Here is a 26,131-nt window from a genome sequence, read left to right as displayed (position 1 = left end):
TCACCGAGCGGGTTCAATATTGATTTAGATATATTGTACAGATTAATACGGACGCGGTGATACCTCATTTATATAGTTTTTCTTATTTTGCTCAATTTTCCTGAGCAAAACCAATATTGGAGAAAATCGCATTGTTTTTACTATTGACAAGTTTTCAGGGCCATAACTTCTGTATTTTTCTGTTGTCAGATCTGGTTGAGGGCTTATTTTTTGCGAAAACAGTTGTTCTTTTCAGTCGTATCATATTAGGTACCGTAACTTTTTTTGATCACTTTTTAGAACATTTTTTGTGATGGTGTTTGATGAAAAATTGTATATTATGGGAAGTTTTTCGAGTTTTTTTTTTACGTAGTTCACCGAGCGGGTTCAATATTGATTTAGATTTATTGTACAGATTAATACGGACGCGGTGATACCAAATATGTACGTGTTTTGTGTTTTATATACTTTATTTGCATTTTATGTGTTACTGGGGAGATTATGGGACTTTTATTTTATTTATTTATTTAATTATATTATAAAAAGATTTAATTTTTTTTTTTTTACTTTTTTACATTTTCTACTTCTTGGCTTGAATAAGCGATCATCCGATCGCTTATTCAAGCCTTTACACTGCAATACACTTGTACTGCAGTGTATAGTGTAAGTAGCTGAGCATGCCGCGCATGCTCAGTTACTTACAGCCGGGTCCTGCCAGGAAGGCAGGACCCGGTGAGAAGAGGAGCCGACAGCCCCGGGTCACTCGTCGGAACCCGGGGCAGCGGCAGGAGGGATCGGATCCCCCGGTAAGCACACCGGGGGGGTCCGATCCACGGGGGACACACTTGCACGCCGCGGTCATGCTTGACCGCGGCGTGCAAGGGGTTAAACACCCGGGATCGGAGTTTTTCCGATCCCGGGTGTTAGTGCCGGGTCTGGGCTGTAATATCACAGCCCGACACCGGCACTATAATAACCCGATGTCCCGAAATCTTCTTCTGATGCGCCGCCGTAGAAAGGCGTCGCATCAGAAGAAGTACCCTTAATGACCGACGTAGAATCCCGATAGGGCGGTCATTAAGGGGTTAAAGGAGATTGAATGTCACATTTACCAACAAATTATACCAATTAAAAAGAACAACTTGTCCGGCAAAAACTAAGCACTATTATAGCTCCGTTAACAAAAGAATAAAAATGTTATGCCTCTTAAAACTGATTTTTTTTTCTTACCCACAAACGAGCATTTATTCTGCAAAACTAATCAAACATAAAAATTCTACGTACATGGGATATTATTGTAATTGTACTAACCCATAGAATATGACTAACATGTAATCTGGTAAAAATCCATTCCAAAGTCCATTTTTTTGCACCCCCTCCCCTAAAAAGAGGTATTACCACCGTAAAATGGTATGATGATAACGTTCATCTTATCCCACTAAAAATAAGCCCTTATATGATAACATTCACAGAAAAATAAATGTCAATGTTATAGTTTGTATGGTGCTCCTAGGAAATCCCCCAAAAATCATAACACCCTTTAGGGCAAAGCTGTCTGCTGCAGTAAGAGTAATGAATAAATTGTGCAAGGTTACATCACAAACCACAGGTTCAGCATTTATGGGGAAAAAGAGACACGATTTAAATTTTCTAGAATGCAATCCCACCAAGCCAGAGGTTAGTAGAGAGAAATAACAGAATTTGTTCCTCCCAATGTAATCTGCACAGTTCAGAGATCCTCTCTTCACCATCCTCATCTCTGGAAAATAAAGTAACGGAATGTTTGCTGCCACAAATATTCACTATACCCCTTGATAAATTCCTTGAGGGGTTAAGTTATCAAAATGGTGTCACTCTTTGGGTCATTTAGTGTTCTGGGATCTCAGGGGCTTCACAAATGTGGCATAAAACCTGAAATCCATGCCAGCAAACTCAAAAAGCCAATTGTTCTCCATCCCTTCGGAGTCCCACTGTATGTATGTTATCTTAACCCCTTCTTGCGCTGTGTGACTCTTAACTATGGAATCCTCCTCCCTCTCCTTCCCCTGCCTGAGAGCCATCCACGAGAGCCATTTCTTGGGAATTCCCAAATATGCTTGCCTAAGATAAGCTTGTGTCACTGGCATCCGTCTGATCATTCTACACAAGACATTTCTGAATATATTTTAACTTGGTCCAGTGCGAAGGTACTTGCTGAAGCGTGCCATGTTATTACAGCGCTTCAGCTACAGCTCGCGACCATACAAAACTTGTGCCATCTGCATATCTTAGCTGATGCCCTTCGGTAAGTCCCGTGACTGGAGATTCCTCCGATAGCGGGTGTTAACCCCTTACATGCCGCTGCCAAGCATGACCGTGGCATGTAAGGGGCTTCTCGTATGGATAGGGAAAGTGGCACAATGGCAGTCCCCTGGTCTGGCCAGTGCCCTGGAGCTGCCCAATCATCTCAATACGCTCAGTGTATTACATAGCACAGTGCAATAAATCTGTATATCACTGTGTTACCTCTATTTGAGCTTGAACATCTAAAAAAAAAAAATAATAAAAGAAAGTGAAAGTCACCTGAACACCACAATTCCATATATGCAACTAAAATAGTACAAAAAAACACAAAATCACACAAAAAATCACATATTTGGTATCATTATTGGACTTGCTAGATGAACACTGTAAAAAAAAAAAAAACTTGCCAAAACTGTAAATTTTTTTATGAAATCCCTTTTACAAGAAATGTTCTTAAAAAGTGATCAAAAAAGTCACAAGTACCAAAATGGTACCACAGAAAAGAACTTGTCATGCAACATATAAGCCCACTACCAGCCCCATCTACCAAAAAACATTTAAGTTATCCCTATACTGGCCAATAAATGGCGATACTAAAACAAATGCGATTTTCTCAATTTTATCATAGTATATAAGGCCGGAAAAAGACACAAGTCCATTAAGTCCAACATGTAAGAATTAATTAAATGTTTTTTACCCATAACCTGTGATATTTTTGCTCTCCAGAAATGCATCCAGGCCTCTCTTGAACATGTACATAGAGTCCGCCATAACAACCTCCTGCGGCAGAGAGTTCCATAGTCTCACTGCTCACTGCTGGTAAAATCGCCTCTCCTCTAGGCGTAGAGGATGCCCCCTTGTCCCGGTCACAGGCCTAGGTATAAAAAGATCTTTGGAGAGATCCTTGTACTGCCATTTCAGGTATTTGTACATTGTATAATCCCAAATTTTGTAATGAACCCCCAGTTCATGATCGCTGCTATTAGATCATCAATGCAGAGCAGCCAATAGCAGCAATTTTACTTACAACGTTAGTAATACCGATACCATGACTGTAGACACAGTGATTGCTGCAAGATGGCAGCTGTTCCTACCAACCATTAATTTTGCCTTGTGGTCCAGAGGGGTTTCGTTGCCCCCTCTGTCCATGTTTGCCGCTATTGGATGGTCGCTCCAAACCAGCCAATAGCAGCAATATTTGTCACAATGGGCATAGCTGGGGGGACAACAATTGTTGCAATCTAGGACAGTACCAATCACCAGTGTTAGGGGCCATGTCTGGTGGCATCATGCCATCTTACAGAGAGCTCTGATTGACCGATCTGTGCACCCACTGCTGGATAAGGTACAACACTTGTATGTCGATAACTTTTATCCCAGCGTTTCACTATTCCAATTCCTCAGTTACAAAGGTTCTGTAGTGTGTGGAGGAACTATACGCAAAAACCATAGAGGTCCCCTGGAACCCTTGTTAGGCAGCCATTTAGAAATGGGGGACTTCAAAGCAGTCAGCAATCAAATGTACAAAAGTGATCTCATTGTTCTGACCACAATTGATGGGGATCCCACCACTCTCACCCCTCTTCGAGGTAGCACCACTCTGGCCATCAACCACACTGTATCCTGGCTTATAATTAATACATGGGTGTGTTTGATCTGTTAGATTAGGTGCTGACAGCACCCTACGGAAAATGAAGATATTGGACCCTATGATTTGTAAAGCATTTGTTTGCATATCCTTTGTAATTCTCCAAGTTCTTTATTTATTTTTATTATTTATTTATATTCCAAGTGCTTTATCATTCCGAAGCCCTGCTGTATATTCTGGCTACATTCACACGACGTAGCACGGCAGGCACACAGCGGTGCCCGGGAGAGGAGGATTGGGTGAACGCTGCTCACCACAGCCTCTCTCCACAGCATTATATGGCTCACGGCGTCGTATTACTGGGTACGGAACGGTATAGTGCCGTGCACCCATTGGGGTGTATATGGCGTATATTGGGTCACATATCGGGTCTTCTCCAAAAACTAAACAACACAATTTTCCTTTTTAACCCATTGTGTGTTCAATGAATATATAGCAAGATAAAATTACATTTCTGTAATTTCACTTCCATTTATTTTTCACCCTCATGAAACACTCATAGGGTTAACAAACTTCCCAAAGGTTGCTTAGAATATTCTGACGTTTGCATGGTGTCATCAGTGGGGGTTTTTAACTTGTAACTAAATTGGCCCTTCAAAAATAGGTTTTGATTATTTTCAAAAAAATCTGAAAAACCGCACCTTAAGTTATAAGCCTCCTAAGTTCCTAAAAAAAGGAAAAATCCCCCGCCGACGCTTACCGGAGGGTGGACGCTCGGCGGGGCGCATATGGTGAAGGCTGCAAACTGCAGCGCAGACTGTGAGTGGCAGACGGACTCTGGCGCTTCTCCGATCCCGGAGTTGGGGGCGTGCGCAGGAGTGGAGGCGGCTGAGCGCAGGTTTCGACTCCTCCCCGCAGCGGTCTTCAAGAAAATGGCGCCGACTCCACTTCCAGCGGGGACCGGAAGTGGCGCGCCGTTCAGCGTCCCACGTGGGAGTGACGTCACGAGCGGGAGATTTGAAAAGGAGATCCTGTGGAGTCCTGTGTGTTGTTCTAACACTCACAGCCAGCCACTGGAGCCACTCCAGTTGTTGAAAAAAACGGAGTTGTACCCTCTCCACCAGATAAGATGAGTTCTAATGAAGGTGGTAGAGAATCGGTGGACACCGCTACGGTAAATTTTGGTAGAGGGATGGTCCGCTGATTGGTGAGTGTGGCCTTACCATGCCTTTAAACTGGTTCTGATGATGTCTTATGTGATTTCTTGTTTTAGAGGGAAGAATCGCATAGGGGGAAAGCCACTGTAAAGTCTAAGAATCGTGCATGTAGAATCTGTGGAGATAATCTGCCTGACTCATACTTAAAACCCAATTGTGACCAATGTGTTCAGCGCCTGTTATCACAGGATCAGTCAGCCTTGTTTGAGTCCATGCGCATGCTAATCCAACAGGAGGTGCGTAGTTCTGTGCAGGAAATGAGGAGATCCCTCAGGTCAGAGGATTCCCCAGGCACTTCCAGGCATTTTGAAGATTCTGGCCCTAGTCCGGAACAGTCATCAGAGTCAGAGGAGGAGGACAGGTCAGGCAGACCCCTGTTCCCTAATGAAGATATTGATCATCTTATTAAGTTAGTAAGAGCGACCATGGAATTGGAGGAAGAAAAGGAGGAACGCTCAGTAACGGACGTCATGTTCCAGGGTCTAGGAGAAAGGAAGAAAAATTTCTTTCCTATCCATGAGAATATTTCCTCCCTTAGCATAAACCAAGAAACAAAGTTGGTGTGTCATAAGGCAAGGTATGAAATATTAGAACAAATCTTTATTGGGTTAACATATTTAGCATACAAAAGACTCACAATTAAAATCAATTAAAAAGTACTACGTACATACAAGAAATGCAAGGTTGGTTACACAGGTAAGTGTAAACCAACAAAACCCCCTCACACATGAAATGTAACACTTCCAGAGTAATCTGTAGACACCTGACTGTGTGTGCTAATCGGTCCCAAATGTAGACAAGGCAATGAATACAATCCAAGTATATAACATAGAAGGGTAAGTAGGTGTTGTATAAAGTCTAAATACATTACACTGCACACGGAACCATGGTGTTCCAGTCGGTAGAAGAGAGATCAAGGAGTTAAGTCATGAAATGGAGGTGGAGGGGGTAAAGGGCTCCCCACGCGTTCCGTCTCCTACCAGGAGACTTCCTCAGGGGTAGAAGTGCCCCCTAGAATGCCAGGCTCCCCTTTTATGCCCCCGCCCTACCTGCCTTCAGGTGCACCAGCATCCGGCTGATGTCGCGTGTAGTCCTATAGTCAGCACAGCGCATGCGCCGGAGATGACGTAGTATGATCGCGTGTATCGCGATACTAGGTTGCCAAGCAACAACTAGGAGCGTCTGAGTTAACAAGCGCATCAAGAGAAGGAATCACAATCGTTCAGATGTACATGGTAGCGCCGTTTTATAAAGGGTAGATAAGAAGTTATGAATAGCACATAGGTAAGTATAAAAATATGAAATATATTGTTCCAGACCATAAAAAAAGTAAGATAAACGGCGAGATATTAAATAGGGAGCAATGACTGCTCCATGATGTAAACAGTACATAGATAAGTATAAAAAGTGTATATTATTCATAGCCATAAAAAAAATATACATAAACGACGAGATATTAAGTAAGGTAGTAATGCTACTCCATGATATAACAAATACAATTATCGTCGGATATAAGATTAAAGGAATAGAAATAAGCGTGCACAGTTAATATGATACGGCGCCCATCAATAAGTACTCCGGTACGTTAGTGTGGAACAAGTATTAATCTTAAGACATGTACTATATCCTCGATCGAAGGAACCAAGTCAAACATAGTTTTAGAGTAATAGAATATACATATATAAAGACGATCTACGAGATGTCCTAAGGGTCAAGTCAATGTGAACAATAGAATGACAGAATATTAATGTAAGAAAAGACATTTAATGTCTCCTGAATATCTAATATTGAATAAGTGTACAAAGTCATCCATATTCCAAAAACTATAAAGGTGCATAAAGCAACAAAACACAAATCCTTTAAAAAGCCAATATTAATAAGCCATTGTGATCGGTGAGTACTATGATGAACATCACTATATTGAAGTAATTGTTAAGTCCCTAAGAAAAATCCCTAAGGAAAAAAACAAATTAATGAAGTAAGTCCTATTACAATCGATAAAAATGGTAAAAAAAAAGCTGACATACAGATAGTAAAAGTGCTGACATTAGAGGCACCACACTTTAAAGGAAACCTACCATTTCAAATGGTAGGTTTAAGCTGTAAACACCGAGCACCAGCTCAGGGTGAGCTGGTGCCGGTGCTTAGTTTCGTTAGTGTTAAAACCGCGGTATCGCGGTTTTAACACTTTTTAAACTTTATAGCATAAACTGCTTCGGCGCTGCGTGCGCGCGCCTACATAGGAAATGCTGCAGGCGTTGCGCGCGCAGCGCCGAAGCGGCTTCTGCTATAAAGTCTAAAAAGTGTTAAAACCGCGATACCGCGGTTTTAACACTAACGAAACTAAGCACCGGCACCAGCTCACCCTGAGCTGGTGCTCGGTGTTTACAGCTTAAACCTACCATTTGAAATGGTAGGTTTCCTTTAAGATGCCTATACTGGTAAAAATATGGCTAGAGTTATATGTATAGTGCAACAAGGTTCACAATATCACATGGAAAAAATGGACTGATATAGATTCCATAGTGCTGTGCCGGAGTGGACACCCAAAGGAAGGCAGACGAAGGGCGCAAAGGGAGGGAGCCGGCATCCATACAAACATTCTTGGACAAAAAACAACGTCCAGATAACAAGAGAAGTACACACATACATTGAGTGAGTCCTGTAGGCTCGACATATCTATATTACATATCAAAGTGATGGTTAGAATTGTAACCCACAGTGGATTAGTCAAGGTAAAGTCCATGTATTTTTGAGTACCATAGGTCTATTAGTCCAGATTGGATCGGTCCATGGTATAGAGAATCCTAAGGAGAGAGAAGAGTGGAGGTTACAAAGGAGAATTCAGCTGGACCAGTACGAGTGTTGACACACGTTTCGTTTGGAGCGGAGATAGTTGTACATTGGGGAGTAGCAGCAATTTTGCTTTGATCTTGTATGAAGACTACCTCAGATGTATCAGTAGGACACATGTCACAGGTTAACAGATTGGAGGATGAGCATGGAAGGGAGGCAAACAGTGAGAATTAGTATATTAGGAATAACAAACAATGTGCGTGTGTGTAGGGGGACTGAAGATGTCCCTAAGAATGAGTGTGACGGGGCTGTAAGAGTCCTGAATCTACAAGGGGCGAGAGCCCAGAAAAGGTGAAGTAGGTCCCACTAATTCTAAGTGTGGAGCAACGTGATTTGTGTAGACCTGGAAGGTCATGCTAAACCGAATGGGCGAACACGTGTACCCATCAAACAAATTCCAAAGGTATGGAAGGAGTTGGCAAAGATTTATCGATGATATTTTGTTGCTATGGGATGGACCGTTGGATCTTTGTGAAGAATTTATTTCAGAATTGAACACCAATCCCTGGAACATAACACTGACAGCCAATTTTTCACAGGTAACAGTCGACTTCTTGGATCTAAAAATAACGAAGGGCAATGGGGGATTAACTACAGACCTGTTTCGGTAGAAGACTTCAACAACCAGCCTACTCCATCACAACAGCTTTCATCCACAACACCTGAAGACTGGTATACCTGTGGGACAATTCACACGTGTTAAAAGGAATTGTTCTTTACAAAGTGACTTCCAAAGAAATGCACGGGAACTGACAGAAAGATTCCTCAATAGAGGTTATCCCAAGCCCTCCGAGCCCGGGACGCTGATAGGGGAGACCTATTGATCCAAAAGAAGAAAAACACTGAGTTTCGCCTAGGGGTGGTTACAGCCTATAACAACCAGTGGTCCAACATTCGTACCATTTTGTCCAAGAATTGGAACATCCTTCGGGCGGAACCTCGCATACGACCTTTGATCTCAGAAAACCGACATTGATAGCGAGACGGGCGAAAAATCTTAAGGACAATTTGTCCAATAGTCATTTTATTTGACCAACCCGCTCTTTGGGACGAGGTATTGAACTCACTGGCTCCTATCCATGTGGGGATTGTTCGGTTTGCCCCCTTATGCCGGCTACCCGAAAATTCACACATCCTATCTCTTCACAGATCTTTGCCTTGAGGAATTATGTGAACTGCAGAACCAGGAACATCATTTACGCCCTCATATGCCCATGTCGAAAAATCTATATAGGGCAGACCACGCAGGAACTTAGAAAACGGGTACAACAGCACCTTTCCATCATTTCCAACGCGGGATCACACTTTTCCCAAGGTAAGGTACTTTCAACTGTAGCGGCACATTTCCGCAAATTCCATGCAGGCAAAACGAGGGGTCTTCAAATTGTGGGTTTGGATTTGGTGCCCACATCCATTCGGGGAGGGGACATAACCCCCGAATTACTCAGACGGGAAGCACGCTGGATTTATAAATTGAACACACGTGACCCTGATGGTATCAATGAGGACCTTCTATTTACAGGTTTCTACAAGAACAGATGAATTATATCTCCGATACATTTGAACACGCTTGACTGGATGTTTTTTGGAGTTTGGGGACCCTCAACGTCTAATGCCTCCCCTTATACCGCCAAGTGGGTGAGTTACTTATATCATTCTATTCTTACTAACCTCTTTGGGCCACTTCACTATACTCTTGGGTACCTACCTGGGTTCACCTATGGTACTAGGCTTCATGCACTCACTTTAGCTTCACCTCTTCCTATCCACCTACCTCCCTTCTTTTCACCAATATTCGGTTTAGCATGACCTTCCAGGTCTACACAAATCACGTTGCTCCACACTTAGAATTAGTGGGACCTACTTCACCTTTTCTGGGCTCTCGCCCCTTGTAGATTCAGGACTCTTACAGCCCCGTCACACTCATTCTTAGGGACATCTTCAGTCCCCCTACACACACGCACATTGTTTGTTATTCCTAATATACTAATTCTCACTGTTTGCCTCCCTTCCATGCTCATCCTCCAATCTGTTAACCTGTGACATGTGTCCTACTGATACATCTGAGGTAGTCTTCATACAAGATCAAAGCAAAATTGCTGCTACTCCCCAATGTACAACTATCTCCGCTCCAAACGAAACGTGTGTCAACACTCGTACTGGTCCAGCTGAATTCTCCTTCGTAACCTCCACTCTTCTCTCTCCTTTGGATTCTCTATACCATGGACCGATCCAATCTGGACTAATAGACCTATGGTACTCAAAAATACATGGACTTTACCTTGACTAATCCACTGTGGGTTACAATTCTAACCATCACTTTGATATGTAATATAGATATGTCGAGCCTACAGGACTCACTCAATGTATGTGTGTACTTCTCTTGTTATCTGGACGTTGTTTTTTGTCCAAGAATGTTTGTATGGATGCCGGCTCCCTCCCTTTGCGCCCTTCGTCTGCCTTCCTTTGGGTGTCCACTCCGGCACAGCACTATGGAATCTATATCAGTCCATTTTTTCCATGTGATATTGTGTACCTTGTTGCACTATACATATAACTCTAGCCATATTTTTACCAGTATAGGCATCTTAAAGTGTGGTGCCTCTAATGTCAGCACTTTTACTATCTGTATGTCAGCTTTTTTTTTACCATTTTTATCGATTGTAATAGGACTTACTTCATTAATTTGTTTTTTTCCTTAGGGATTTTTCTTAGGGACTTAACAATTACTTCAATATAGTGATGTTCATCATAGTACTCACCGATCACAATGGCTTATTAATATTGGCTTTTTAAAGGATTTGTGTTTTGTTGCTTTATGCACCTTTATAGTTTTTGGAATATGGATGACTTTGTACACTTATTCAATATTAGATATTCAGGAGACATTAAATGTCTTTTCTTACATTAATATTCTGTCATTCTATTGTTCACATTGACTTGACCCTTAGGGCATCTCGTAGATCGTCTTTATATATGTATATTCTATTACTCTAAAACTATGTTTGACTTGGTTCCTTCGATCGAGGATATAGTACATGTCTTAAGATTAATACTTGTTCCACACTAACGTACCGGAGTACTTATTGATGGGCGCCGTATCATATTAACTGTGCACGCTTATTTCTATTCCTTTAATCTTATATCCGACGATAATTGTATTTGTTATATCATGGAGTAGCATTACTACCTTACTTAATATCTCGTCGTTTATGTATATTTTTTTTATGGCTATGAATAATATACACTTTTTATACTTATCTATGTACTGTTTACATCATGGAGCAGTCATTGCTCCCTATTTAATATCTCGCCGTTTATCTTACTTTTTTTATGGTCTGGAACAATATATTTCATATTTTTATACTTACCTATGTGCTATTCATAACTTCTTATCTACCCTTTATAAAACGGCGCTACCATGTACATCTGAACGATTGTGATTCCTTCTCTTGATGCGCTTGTTAACTCAGACGCTCCTAGTTGTTGCTTGGCAACCTAGTATCGCGATACACGCGATCATACTACGTCATCTCCGGCGCATGCGCTGTGCTGACTATAGGACTACACGCGACATCAGCCGGATGCTGGTGCACCTGAAGGCAGGTAGGGCGGGGGCATAAAAGGGGAGCCTGGCATTCTAGGGGGCACTTCTACCCCTGAGGAAGTCTCCTGGTAGGAGACGGAACGCGTGGGGAGCCCTTTACCCCCTCCACCTCCATTTCATGACTTAACTCCTTGATCTCTCTTCTACCGACTGGAACACCATGGTTCCGTGTGCAGTGTAATGTATTTAGACTTTATACAACACCTACTTACCCTTCTATGTTATATACTTGGATTGTATTCATTGCCTTGTCTACATTTGGGACCGATTAGCACACACAGTCAGGTGTCTACAGATTACTCTGGAAGTGTTACATTTCATGTGTGAGGGGGTTTTGTTGGTTTACACTTACCTGTGTAACCAACCTTGCATTTCTTGTATGTACGTAGTACTTTTTAATTGATTTTAATTGTGAGTCTTTTGTATGCTAAATATGTTAACCCAATAAAGATTTGTTCTAATATTTCATACCTTGCCTTATGACACACCAACTTTGTTTCTTGGTTTATGCTAAGGGAGGAAATATTCTCATGGATAGGAAAGAAATTTTTCTTCCTTTCTCCTAGACCCTGGAACATGACGTCCGTTACTGAGCGTTCCTCCTTTTCTTCCTCCAATTCCATGGTCGCTCTTACTAACTTAATAAGATGATCAATATCTTCATTAGGGAACAGGGGTCTGCCTGACCTGTCCTCCTCCTCTGACTCTGATGACTGTTCCGGACTAGGGCCAGAATCTTCAAAATGCCTGGAAGTGCCTGGGGAATCCTCTGACCTGAGGGATCTCCTCATTTCCTGCACAGAACTACGCACCTCCTGTTGGATTAGCATGCGCATGGACTCAAACAAGGCTGACTGATCCTGTGATAACAGGCGCTGAACACATTGGTCACAATTGGGTTTTAAGTATGAGTCAGGCAGATTATCTCCACAGATTCTACATGCACGATTCTTAGACTTTACAGTGGCAGTGATGGCGAACCTTTTAGATGCAGAGTGCCCAAACTACAACCAAAACCCACTTTTATGTCGCAAAGTGCCAACATGACAATTTGAACAGTAACCTATTGATCTCTGCTGTATCACATTTGCGTCCTGAGGATACCAATACAATAAAATGCAGGAGTCTTTTGGATTGTAGCTTCCCTCCAGGGTGCCCTGAAGAGGAAGAATCAGGGGACCCAGAGCAGGAGCTCCAATGATAATACATCACTATCCACACCTTCTCGCTCCTCCTGGAGTTGTAGCAGCCAAGTAGTTGTCCCTTTAAAATAGCACCGAGCAAGGAGGAAGGCTTGAGTCCTATCTGGTAAAATCTGTGTTGGGTGCCCACAGAAAGGGCTCAGAGTGCCACCTCTGGCACCCGTGCCATAGGTTCACCACCACTGCCCTAGGGCAATGAAGAGGAAATATCCTTTTCCAGAAAATGAGACGGAGATCTGGGACAAGGCACCGAAGGTGGATGTTGTCGTTTCAAAAGTCTCTAGGAAGAGCGCTCTTCCAGTGGATAAGAAGGCAGATGGCTTTCTCAGGCGCTCCTGGGTGGCTGCAGCGGGAGCATTTAAACCTAATATCGCTGCCACGTGCGTCTCTAGATCTTTGTTTGACTTTCCCAGCTGGAGGAGAAAATTAAGACCGGTGCTTCTAGGTCACATCTTATTTCAGAGGTTACCACTGCACAGAAGGCCTCAGCCGCCTTAGCAGATGCCTCGGTGGACGCCCTACGGTTGTCAGCAAGATCAGCGGCTTTATCCAATTCAGCCAGAAGGGCCTTGTGGCTAAAAAATTGGGCAGGTGACCTTCCATCAAAGAGCCATTTATGTAGTATCCTTTGTGAGGGGGAGTTCTTATTTGGATCTGCTCTAGATAACATCTTGGAGAAGGCAGCAGACAGAAAAAGGGGTTTTCCTAGTACAAGACCACAGGAAAGGAAATTTTTTCGCCCCTCAAGTCGGTTTAGATCTCCCCAGAGATCCGGAGACAAAAAGGAGGGATGGCGATCCTCTAGAAAATCTAGGGGCTTCATGTTCTCCCGACCTCAGGATTCCAGTAAACGCCCCGGTCAGTAATGACGCCCGGGGTCCAGTGGGGGGGAAGACTCTCCCTGTTCAAGGAGGAGTGGAGGAAGATTACAGGGAGCGAATGGATCATGGGGATCATACAAGATGGTCTAAAGTTACCTTTTCTATCCCCTCACCCGCAGCGTTTCAGGATAACATCAGTGCCCGGAAGAGCAGCAAAACAGGCTCTGGAAGCCGAGGTGAAATCCTTATTAGAAAGAGAGGTGCTCAGGCAAGTACCACTTCAAGAACAGGGGACAGGATTCTATTCAACCCTGTTCCTTATAAAGAAGCCGGATGGCTCCCTCCGTACCATCATAAATCTAAAACCACTGAATTGCTACCTGCGGGTGGACAAGTTCAAGATGGAGTCCATAAAGTCAACCATAAACCTACTTTTTGAGGATTGTTATATGGCTTCCATAGACCTAGCGGATGCATATTACCACGTCCCTATTCACCCAGACAGTCAGAGGTTCCTGAGAGTGGCGGTGGTAGTGAATGGCAAGATAGAGCACCTCCAGTTCAGAGCACTACCCTTTGGAGTGGCTATAGCTCCGGAAGTCTTCACAAAACTGATATCAGAAGTAGGAGCCTACATACGGAAACATCAGGGCACTTTCATGCCATATCTCGACGACTTCCTGCTGATTGCAGGTTCGGCAGAAAAGTTAGAGATCCAGATAAAGGTGGTACTGAAGATTCTACATCGCCTAGGTTGGATGGTGAATCTGAAAAAATCCTCCCTTACTCCTGCCAGATTAAAAATATTTTTAGACATCAGACTGGATTCCATTCAGCAGAGATCTTTCCTTCCACAGGACAAAGTGGTGAAGATAGTAACCTTAGTGGAGAAGTTGTACAGACAGCCATTCCCTACGATAAGGGAGATTATGAGGACTCTGGGTCTCTTCACAGCAGCAATTCCAGCGGTACCTTGGGCGATGTATCATGCAAGACCCTTACAACTCTTCATGTTGGGGAACTGGAAGGGGGACCAGTCCTCTCTGGACCACAGGATTACGCTTCCCCAGCAGATCCTGGATTCCCTGGGATGGTGGTTAAGAGAAGAGAACCTCCAGACAGGCAAACCTTGGAGAGAGGAGAATCCCCTATCTATGGTCACAGATGCGAGTTCCTCGGGTTGGGGAGCCCAGGTGAAGGACCTCCTATTCCAGGGGTCATGGAACGAAGAGTCCAGAAGGATGTCCTCAAATCACAGAGAATTAGAAGCCATCCTACAGGCGATCAGACAAGCTTTACCGGTGATTCGGGGGACAGACCTGAAGATTTCTTCAGACTATGTCACGGCGGTGGCATTTGTGAATCGCCAGGGAGGTACCAGAAGCTGGTCCTTAATGAGCCTCTCAAATCAGATCTTCGGGCTAGCAGAGGCCAATCTAAAATCAATATCGGCAATACACATAAGGGGCAGGGACAATCTGGAGGCAGACTTCCTGAGCCGTCATTTCTTACGACAGGGGGAATGGTCCCTGAATCGGAAAGTGTTCTCCAAGATAACCAGACTCTGGGGTCAACAAGAGGTAGATTTATTCGCCACAAGAAGGAACAGACAGGTCAAGCTTTTCTGCTCCCTAGACCCGAGAGATCAACCGTTGAGTCTGGATGCTTTCTCAATAAAATGGAACTTCAGCCTCTCGTATGCATTTCCACCTCTGTCTGTCCTCCCGAGAGTTCTGAAGAAGATAAGGCAAGATCAGGCCAGAGTCATTCTTATAGCGCCCTTCTGGCCCAGGAGGTTCTCAGTACTGAGGGAACTATCGATATCAGACCCTTGGATCCTCCCAGAGAATCACGATCTCCTCTCCCAGGGCCCAGTATTCCACCCGCAGATTGAGAACCTCCATCTGACGGCCTGGAATTTGAGAGGCGCATCTTGAGGGAGAAAGGCCTCTCAGACAAGGTAATTACAACCCTGCAAAAGAATAGGAAATTAGTTACCTCTAAAATTTATTTTAGGGTCTGGAGAGTATTCTCAGATTTCTGTAGTCCAGAGAAGATAGACTTAACTCATCCAAATATAGCTAAGATACTAGACTTTCTGCAAGCAGGATTAGATAAGGGCCTAAAACCAGCCACACTTAAAGTACAGATTTCTGCCCTTAGCTCTCTGTTTGAGTCTCCCTTAGCCTCTCATCCCTGGATATCTCGGTTCATAAAGGCAGCATCTCGTATGACCCCATTTAGGAGATGTACGGTGCCCCCTTGGGACCTCACTCTGGTCTTAAATTATCTGATAAAAGACCCCTTTGAGCCCCTAGAGGCTTGTTCACTAAAGTGGTTGACTATTAAAGTAGTGTTTTTGGTAGCAATCACTTCAGCCCGTAGGGTGGGAGAAATATCGTCTCTGTCCTGTAGAGCGCCTTTCCTTAAGTTACTAGATGACAGGGTGGTTCTGACAACAGACCCGGCCTTTTTACCATAGGTAGTCTCTAGGTTCCATAGATCCCAGGAGATCAAGCTCCCATCCTTCTGTAGTAACCCTTCTACGGATAGGGAAAGAGAATTTAACAAGTTAGATGTTAAAAGGGCCATTGAAGTTTATTTAGACAGGACTAGAGATTGGAGAAAATCTGATAGTCTTTTTGTTCTTTTTGGAGGCAAGAATAGGGGGCAAAAGGCCTCAGCTATAGTTATAGCCAGATGGATCAGGCAAGCTGTTAGCTCTGCTTATGTAGCAGCAGGACAGCCGATACCAGAGGGTCTAAAAGCCCATTCTACCAGAGCAGTCTCTTCTTCATGGGCAGAGTTCAGAGAGGTATCAGTTAACCAGATTTGTCAGGCTGCCACTTGGTCTTCTCCTCACACTTTCTATAGGCACTATAGGCTGAATGTAGCAGGTGCACAGGAGCTTTCTTTTGGGCGAAGAGTTCTTTCTTTGATAATCCCTCCCTAAATTTTTTCGTCTGTTATTCTCTCTGGTTGGGTGCTGTCGTGGTGAGGGGGGGAAACCGGTAATTACTCACCGGTAATTGTGTTTCCTTGAACCACGACAGCACCCTGGTTATTCCCTCCCTTGTAAAATTCTTTTTAGATTCACACTTGGGTGTTAGTGTTATGTGTGTGTCACAGAGGTGTGAGATTCTCTCATTGAAAGATATGCTGAATGATACGGTGGTCAGAAATAATCAAAACATTAAGTCCCATGCAGTCTCTGTAATCCACTGAAGGAGATGGGGCGTACCGCACATTTTGAGGTCTGGATTTCCTGTCCCTGGAGGCGGATCCCTCTCTCTGGTTGGGTGCTGTCGTAGTTCAAGGAAACACAATTACCGGTTAGTAATTACCGGTTTTTCATACGTTGAGGGGTGTAGTTTCCACAATGGGGTAATTTATGAATCTTGCTATTATTTAGGCCTCTCAGTGTCAATTAGAAGTTGAGCAGGTCCATCTAAATACGGGTTTTGGTGATTTTACAAAAAATTTGAAAAATGATACCTAAATTCTGAGCCTCATAAAAAATATGTGGAATCTTAAAAAACCATGCCAACATAAAGCAGACATTTGGGAAATGTAAGTGAATTTATTTGGGTGCTTTGACTATCTGCATCAAAAGTAGAGAATTTAGAACGTTGAAAATAAAGAATTTTTTCAAATTTTTGCCAAATTTTGTTTTTTTTCAAAACTAAACGCAAAAGATTTTCCATCAAATTTTTAAACTAATTTGAAGTACTATGGGTCACGAGAAAACAATCTCAAAATCCCCTGGATATCTCATAGCGTTCCCATGCTATAATCACTTATAGTGACACAGGCCAGATTTGAATAATGGGGCCGCGTCTTTTAGGCCAAAAAAGGCTGAGTCCCGTAGGGGTTAAATAACAAAACTATATAAATAAATATATTTATAATATAAATGAATTTTGGTGTGGCCGAGCAATGGTGCCGAGTGGACGCATGTGAGATCTTCTCTGCTCTTAAGCCGTTTCCCGGCCCGTTAATTTTCCTCCCAGCCCCCCAGATTACAGCTCTAAATAGGTGGTCGTCAGAAAAAAAGGGTAAGTGCTCTGGTCCTTGACTTACCCTCCTCTGTTTATTCACACCTCCCAGGCCTACGCACATGGCAGCCAGCTCTCCTCTTCAGGAACCTGAGGCCTCGTTCTCTATGGTACAGACCCCTAGCCTACCATCTACTTTATTGGATGTCGACGGTGCTCCCACAGACCAGGCCCTTTGTCTAGACACAGTAAGCTGAGAACTTCACCATCTTAAAACTAGAAGAGAACATGGAGGGGTACATGATGAGACTGAAGTGCTTATAAGAGGGAGATGTAGGCAGTCTCCGCTAACGTTCAGCATAACGTTGAATAATTTTCAAAATACTTTACAGGTGGTACAGGGTGCTGAAAGTTCTACATAAAATTTACCCCTCTGTGCCTGATAGGTGTTGCAGTTGCAATGCCCCTTCTGCCCCATGGTCCACAGCCCCTGTGGGACTCTTCTTTCTCTTATTTCTGGTCCCATGGCGGTTGCACAGAAGGGTCTCCTCAGACATTTTTTGGTCTGCTACCCGCTCTATTATTTTGAGACGTTGGAAATCTGACATGTCCCCTTCCATATCGGAATGGATATCCGAATTGGATCATATCTGGTTAATGGAGAAAATGGTTGCTGAAGATCACAACTGGTATAATTATTTCCACACAACTTGGTCCCCTTGGCTGACCTATAAATCCAACCCATCCATGCACCAGTGGCTTGACTGCCCCCCTTAACATTAAAGTGTATGATAATGCTGTCTGAAGATACATTTTACATTATAATGCTTCATTTTTCTTCCATTATACTATTTAGCTTCTGTAGATTAGCTCTTCCCCTCTAGTGTTGTAAAGATACCTCATGTTCTGTCCTCTTATTCATGTGTTACTTGTCCTGTCTTGCGTCTTTGTCTTCCCCTTTACGGGGTCTGTTCTTATTTTCTTTTATTAAATGATTTAGTACCTTGCCATTCAATGTTTGGTGGCAGTTTAAGCATTACACGATTTCTAATGGTTGCTCTAATAGTGGTTTCATGATTACCTAGATTATTGGCGAGGCGATATTTCTGTTTACTTTCTTTTATGGTCTGATTCCCTGATATTAGCCATGTCTCATTGTTGGCTCTTTTGTAATATGTACTGGCAATTTTCTGTTCCTTATGAAAGGCCAGCTGGCATAGCAAATTGGTAAATCCAAGCATTTCCAGAGATTTGGCTTTGATTTTTCCATTCATAGACACAGTTTTGTTTTTTCTTCATTCACCTTGTTACTTGGGGTGAAGGTAGTCCCATGGTAACCACTAGGTAAAAGGGTTGGCCAGTTTATGTTACTTTCCTCATAACATATGGGGAACAGGATATTATCAGAAATGCCTTCATCCTCATCAACGGGTATAGGGCAATTAGAGGAAAGAAAAAGCCAGTGACAATGAACGTTGTTGACCTCAGGCGCAGTCATTCAATGTGGGGAATATCTCAACTAAGCTGAGATCTGGGAAGGAACAAGGAGAGGACGTGACAAAGCTAGAGAAAGCTCTATATACCCCAGTGGAGCAGGGCAAGTCTGGCAGCACAGGGTCTAATAGGTCAGTTTCGGGCACACCATCTGCCAGTGCCATTGGTAATCTGACGTGCCTCCTTCCATATCGGAATGGATATCCAAATTGGAACATCTCATCTCAAATGTCTAAAAGAAGCACTATTTGCTGTCCTATAACAAGTCACATTTATTTTACTTAAACAGCCTGAAGGGAACGCGTCAACTAGATTTGGGTCACAGTTTGCAAAGCTTTCCTTTTGCTCTGCCAAAGGATTTGTATTTGTTTACGCAGGTATTCGTTTTAACACTTTTGCTCTATTTGGCTGTAGTCTTGTATGAGCATAACTTTTAAACAGAATTGTTACTCTGTCTTTCACTTTCGGAGAGGAGAAAGTGAAAAATTCTCACTGCTCAGAGCTGTTGAGATCAGATCTATAATTGGCCTTTACAAACTCACACTATACAGGCTGGTATTCAGCTCACTACTGAAAAAGGTGGAATTTGCAGCTTGATTTTTTTACAAATTGAGCTACATTTCGTAACAAAATATATGTGTGTATATTTTACATCAGTATCTGTATTCTAAAACCTAGAGTGGATCTTACAGAAAATTGGTATGACTCTTGAAATCTGTATTCTGTCTTTGCCTATGGATTGAAGATAGATTATTGGTGTTTTTGTATAGTTTTCTGATTATTTTTGCATTCTTAATTAAAACTAATAAATAAAGTTATTAGATTAAATGTAATAACTTTTATTTATGTTTTTATTTACAGCTTGTTTGCTTCGTTGTATGCCGAACCGAAGAGAGTTTGGTGATATCTTGGAGACCTTAAATAATGGAAGACTTAATATAGTCTCAGAGCTAAAATCCACTTGGGCATTTTCAGAAATGAAACTCGTCATCAATGAATATTTAACGGAAAAGTTTTTTGAAAAGAGGTAACTGATTTTGTAAAACTATAACAAGGCTGTCATTTCTGCTCATAGATATGAACCCTTAAGAAGATAACATTTGGAATTGGGATACACACAATGCTTAATTTCCTTTAAATTCTCTGGAATGTTACCCTTAAGGAAACCAGTCACCTCAAACCTACCTACCACAAACACAAGATGCTTAAATATACTCAGGATAACAAAATAACACATTTTCTAATTCACTTATATTAACAAAAATACAGCATTTCACAGATATAATCCCAACCTCTCTCTGTCCTGGTGTACACAATTTTGGTTGCCCCTGGGCAGGGCCGATTCTAGCATATTTGCTGCCTGAGGCGAATATTACCCTGTTTCCCTGAAAATAAGACAGTGTCTTATATTAATTTTTGCTCCTTAAGAGGCACTAGGTCTTATTTTCAGGGGAAGTCTTATTTGTCCATGAAGAAGAATTTACATTTATTGGTGAACAAAAAAATCATCTTCTAAAACATCCTCATAGCTCTCCAAACACTGAATTATTGGAATATTTGGCCCTAACCTCTCATATTTAGCAATAGCACTTTCCTTAAATGACCACTTCATGTCCAGTACAGGCAGTCCCCGGGTTACATACAAGATAGGGTCTGGAGGTTTGTTCTTAAGTTGAATTTGTATGTAAGTCGAAACTGTATATTTTATAATGGAAGTTCTAGTCAATTTTTTTTCTTTTGCCCCAGTGACATTTGGAGTTTCAAAATTTGTGGTGTAATTGGACCAAGAATTATCAATAAAGCTTCATTACAGACCCCGTACAGCTGATCATTGCAGTCTGGGACTATAGTAAAGCATCCAGAGAGATTCACCAGAGGTCACATGGGGCAGAGGGGTCCGTCTGTAACTATGGGTTGTCTGTAAGTTGGGTGTCCTTAAGTAGGGGACCGCCTGTAGTTGCTTGTAGCTTATTGGTCCTGCAACAGTCATTTATTTTATTCTGCAATTCTTCACCCATGTCACAACCTATTGCAGCATCTAAAAGATCTACTAATACTAATATACGGCTTGGGGGGAGATGTAGCAATGTCTGCCACTAGGTCTTATTTTCAGGGGAGGCCTTATATTTCTAAGATTGAACAAAATTGTACTGGGTCTTATTTTCGGGGGATGTCTTATTTTAGGGGAAACAGGGTAAAATGCTGAACTCCTGACCACTCCCTGTTAAGTAAATCCTTAAACTTTACTAACAATTAACCCTACAGACAGCTCCCTGACACTGTGTGACTGACTACAGGATCTGAGAGGCATTAGTGGCATCTAGTACCTTATAGATGACAATCTCTTCCATCAGGAGGACTTTATTCCGGGTTCTCCAATCCATGAAGTATCACTGCTGAATTCACGGGCAGATGTCTTCAGCTCCGTGCAGCATCTCCACCCGGCGTCCCTAAAATTACCACAGTCACTTACAGTATGAAGTCTCCTGGATAACAACACTGTGCTCCTAAATAATATATATCCCTCACAACACATCTGACCGCACTCTCCCCACATATAACACATCCCTTCATATATATACATATATATATATATATATATATATATATATATATATATATATATATCTACTGGAATTATAGCATGCTAAGCACCAATCAATATACAACACCCCCAATTTATTAATACAGACAGACCCCCCCCCCCCAACATTTGGTTTACATGATGCAAAGTAATCTGTATCCTATAACTAATAAATATATAGCACCCCCTAATGAATATATATATATATTTTTTATTTTTATATATCCCTGCTCTCATATATTTAAAGGCCTCGTTATTCACCCCCCAATTAAATTATATACAGCTCCCATATACAGATCCCCTACAGCAGGGGTCCCCAAACTACGGCCCGCGGGCCACTTGCGGCCCGCGGACCGTTTCTATCCGGCCCCCGTCCCATCCAGCGCCGAGCCCCGGGATCCGGATTTGTTATTTGGGGGCCCCCGGGCTGGCGCTCCAGTAGGGCCAATGATTAGGCCGTGGCCTATGATTGGGCCACGGCCTTCGGCAGTCGGGCAGGGGCCTCCGTCCATCCGGACAGGAAGCTCCTGCCCGTCACTGAATAGTGCTCGATGCGGCCGGAAACGGGCGCTCGAGCACTATTATTGCAGGTGGAGCGATGTGGCCGGAAGACAACCCCGGCGCACATCGCTCCTTGAACCTGGATGCGCGGCCGCGTGATTACGTCATCACACGGCCGCGCACCCCTTCCTGTCCGGCAGCAGCCAGAAGAAAGAAGACGCAGAAGCCAGAGGTAAGTACAGGGTTTTTATTATTGTTTTTTAAAACAGCAGTAGAAACATTGTGGCTGCCCTAATATATGAAATTATGGATTATGGGGCCATTATAGAAAATAATAATGGAGGGGCAGCATAGGGAATAATTATGAGGAGCAGGATAGGAAATAATTAATTATTTTCTATGCTGCCCCTCATAATTAATTATTTCCTATGCTGCCCCTCATAATTAATTATTTCCTATGCTGCCCCTCATAATTAATTAATTCCTATGCTGCCCCTCATAATTAATTATTTCCTATGCTGCCCCTCATAATTAATTATTCCCTCATAAGGGGTAGCATAGGAAATAATAAATTATAAGGGGCAGCATAGGAAATAATTATGAGGGGGCAGCATAGGAAATAATTTATTATGAGGGGCAGTATAGGAAATAATTAATGGCGGGGGAGGGGGGGGCAGCATAGGAAACTTGAAGTGGCAGGTATAAGAAGGACATACCGAGCACCAGCTCAGGAGCCTATTTTTGTTAGTGTTTTAAACCGCTGTATCGCGGTTTAAAACACTTTTTAAACTTTATAGCCGAAGCTGCTTCGGCGCAGGGAGGTACGCGCTCGGCGCACCGTGCGCACGGCTACATAGGAAGTGAAGGAGAGCCGTGTGCATGGTAAGCGCTGAGCGCGTACCTCCCTGTGCCGAAGCAGCTTCAGCCATAAAGTTTAAAAAGTGTTTAAAACCGCGATACAGCGGTTTAAAACACTAACAAAAATAAGCTCCGGCACCAGCTCACCCTGAGCTGGTGCTCGGTATGTCCTTCTTATACCTCCCACTTCAAGTGGTAGGTTTCCTTTAATGGTGGGGGGCAGCATAGGAAATAATTATGAGGGGCAGTCTAGTAATTAATGGGGGGGGCAGCATATTTAATAATTAATTGACCCAATTAATTCATTAACTGGGCCAATAAATAAAATGGTTCACAAAGGGGTGCAGTATATTAAATAATTAATTGAGGGGGGCCCAGTGTATTACGGATGCAGTCGCATGTACCGCGAGCGCTGTAATTTCTTATTTTTTTTATTTTTAAACTTCAGTCCGGCCCTCCAACGGTCTGAGAGGGACAGTGATCGTCCCCCTATGTAAAAAGTTTGGGGACCCCTGCCCTACAGCTTAAATAAAATCTTGCCCCACATATACAGTCCCCTCCCAGCTTAGTAATATACTGTATCCCATATACAGCCCCTGCAGCTAAGTAATATACTGTACCCGATATACAGCCCCCCCAGCTTAGTAATATACTGTATCCCATATACATCCCCCCAGCTTAGTAATATGCTGTATCCCATATACATCCCCCCAGCTTAGTGATATAGTGATATATAATATATAGCACCCCCACCCCCCCAGTATATAATAATTATAGCCCCAAATCCCCAAATAATACCCGATATACAGCCCCCCCCAGCTTAGTAATATACTGTATCCCATATTCATCCCCCCAGCTTAGTAATATGCTGTATCCCATATACATCCCCCCAGCTTAGTGATATAGTGATATATAATATATAGCACCCCCCCCAGTATAAAATAATTATAGCGCCAAATAATATATATAGCATCCCCCCCAGTATAAAATAATTATAGCCCCAAATAAAATACATAGCATTCCATCACCCCCCCCCCCCAGTATAAAATAATTATGGCTCCATATGATATATATAGCAACCCCCCCCCATTATAAAATAATTATGGCTCCATGTGATATATATAGATTCCCCCACCCAGTATAAAATAATTATGGCCCCATATGATATATATAGCATCCCACCCCCAGTATAAAATAATTATGGCCCCATATGATATATATAGCATCCCCCCCCCCAGTATAAAAATAATTATGGCCCCATATGATATATATAGAGCCCCCCCCAGTATAAAATAATTATGGCCCCAAATAATATATATAGCACCCCCCCTAGTATAAAATAATGATGGCCCCATATGATATCTATAGCGTCCCCCCCCCAGTATTAAACGTTTTCTAGCCCCATATAGTACCCCCTCCCAGTATAAAATGAAACCTCCCCACATGAAAAATAATAAAATATATACTCACCTGCAGGCAGCTGCTCCCTCGGCGTGGGTCCCGTCTTCACGCGGCTCTCCTGTGAGCCGCGGCTCCGCACAGTGACACAGGTGCGTGACGTCATGACGCATATAAATCGTGCCTGTGTCTTAAAGAGACAGGCGCGATTTATTTAGCTGGTGGGCGATTCGGGCGTTAATGGACGCCCGAATCGCCCACTTTAGAGTGGCAAATTTCGCCGTCCTTTACAGGGACCCGCATTCTGCTGCTTGAAGAGAGATTTTCATCTCGCCTCATGGCAGATGCGGCCCTGCCCCTGGGCACAACCCTGAATCTTATGACTAGGTTCGGGAGGACATATTGTTCTCCTGTCTGATCTCTGCAGTGGCCCCCACTCCTGCATTCCAGGACAAGCTCACACACAGACTTCCTGCCAGCAAGCAACACATTGTGAGGAGAGATCTACAAGCTACAGGCAGATAAGGACTTTATCCACGGTAGGGGGAGGCAGGCATGGCAGACCTGTGTCTATGTTATCGCTGAGATAGCAGAGATGAGAATGTTATGTGTATCATGCATCTCATGGATCTCATCATCTCTCATCTGTCTCATCTCTTTATATGTGTCAGATACTAGTGAATGTTCAGAGGCTAAATGAAAGTACAGGCAGTCCCCGGGTTACGTACAAGATAGGGTCCGGAGGTTTGTTCTCATGTTGAATTTGTATGTAAGTCGAAACTGTATATTTTATAATTGTAAACATTTATTGCTGTAATGGGACCAAGGATTATCAATAAAGCTTCATTACAGACACCTTACAGCTCATTATTGCAATCTGGGACTACAGTACAGTAAAAGCATTCAGAGAGCTTCACCAGAGGTCAGAGGGGTCTGTCGGTAACTATGGGTTGTCTGTAAGTCGGGTGTCCTTAAGTAGGGGACCGCCTGTATATATAAACCTGGACTCTGATAATCTAAGCACATTGTCAGCACACAGCATCCCACAACACTAGAGGAATCATAATGTGTCTGCTTAGAGAGTCCCTGCCCACACTCTGGAATTTTACACTCACCAACACTGAGTGATACAGTAGAGTAAGGAGGTTAAAATCGTCTTTATTGTGTAAACATCATTAGGGGATTGAAATTTGAGAATTTTCTTTCATTGGAAAGCCCCTTTAAAAAACCCCAACCTTGTATAACACGGACGCCGAGCTGACAGGCACACAGTGCTTGCGCGCAAATATAAGTAAACAGTGTTAATGCAAACTAAGTGCAAAGTGTTGTAAACGCAAATGGGATATAAACACAAGTGTGATGTAAACGTAATGAAATGTAAATGTATTTACATATACAAGGGTGGTTCAATAAGTACCCGTGTTAGAAATGAAGACACCATTTTTTCCAAAAAATTTTTTTTTATTTTTCAACATAGTTCCCTCTTAGAAAGATACACTTCTCCCAACGTTCCTGCCATTTTTTAACCCCTCTAAAAAAAAAATAGGAATCGAACTCTCCAAAATACGCCTGTATCGGCGATGACTTCCTCGTTTGAGCTAAAAAAAATTTCATTGTTAGGGAACAAGAAAAAGTCACAGGGAGCCAGATCGGGTGAACACGGGGGGTGCGGCAGCAACTCATAATGCAATTCATGCAGTTTGTCGGCGACAACTCAGGTTGAATGTGCTGATGCATTATCGTGTTGA

The 26,131-nt window shown here is 42.8% G+C and overlaps 1 protein-coding gene across 4 annotated transcripts in view; it reads left to right on the top strand.

Annotated features, from left to right (window-relative positions):
• Nucleotides 1-26,131, top strand: part of TEX15 (testis expressed 15, meiosis and synapsis associated) — a 109,763-nt gene that overhangs the window by 36,011 nt on the left and 47,621 nt on the right. For all 4 annotated transcript variants that reach the window (XM_072114003.1, XM_072114005.1, XM_072114004.1 and 1 more), the window contains exon 3: nucleotides 19,904-20,069. In XM_072114003.1, coding sequence (XP_071970104.1) covers nucleotides 19,904-20,069 — 166 coding nt within the window. The remainder of the gene's footprint in view (nucleotides 1-19,903; nucleotides 20,070-26,131) is intronic.

Source organism: Engystomops pustulosus, chromosome 1 (assembly GCF_040894005.1).
Source record: "Engystomops pustulosus chromosome 1, aEngPut4.maternal, whole genome shotgun sequence".
Taxonomy (NCBI): domain Eukaryota; kingdom Metazoa; phylum Chordata; class Amphibia; order Anura; family Leptodactylidae; genus Engystomops; species Engystomops pustulosus.
This window is presented reverse-complemented; position numbering and strand designations above follow the sequence as displayed.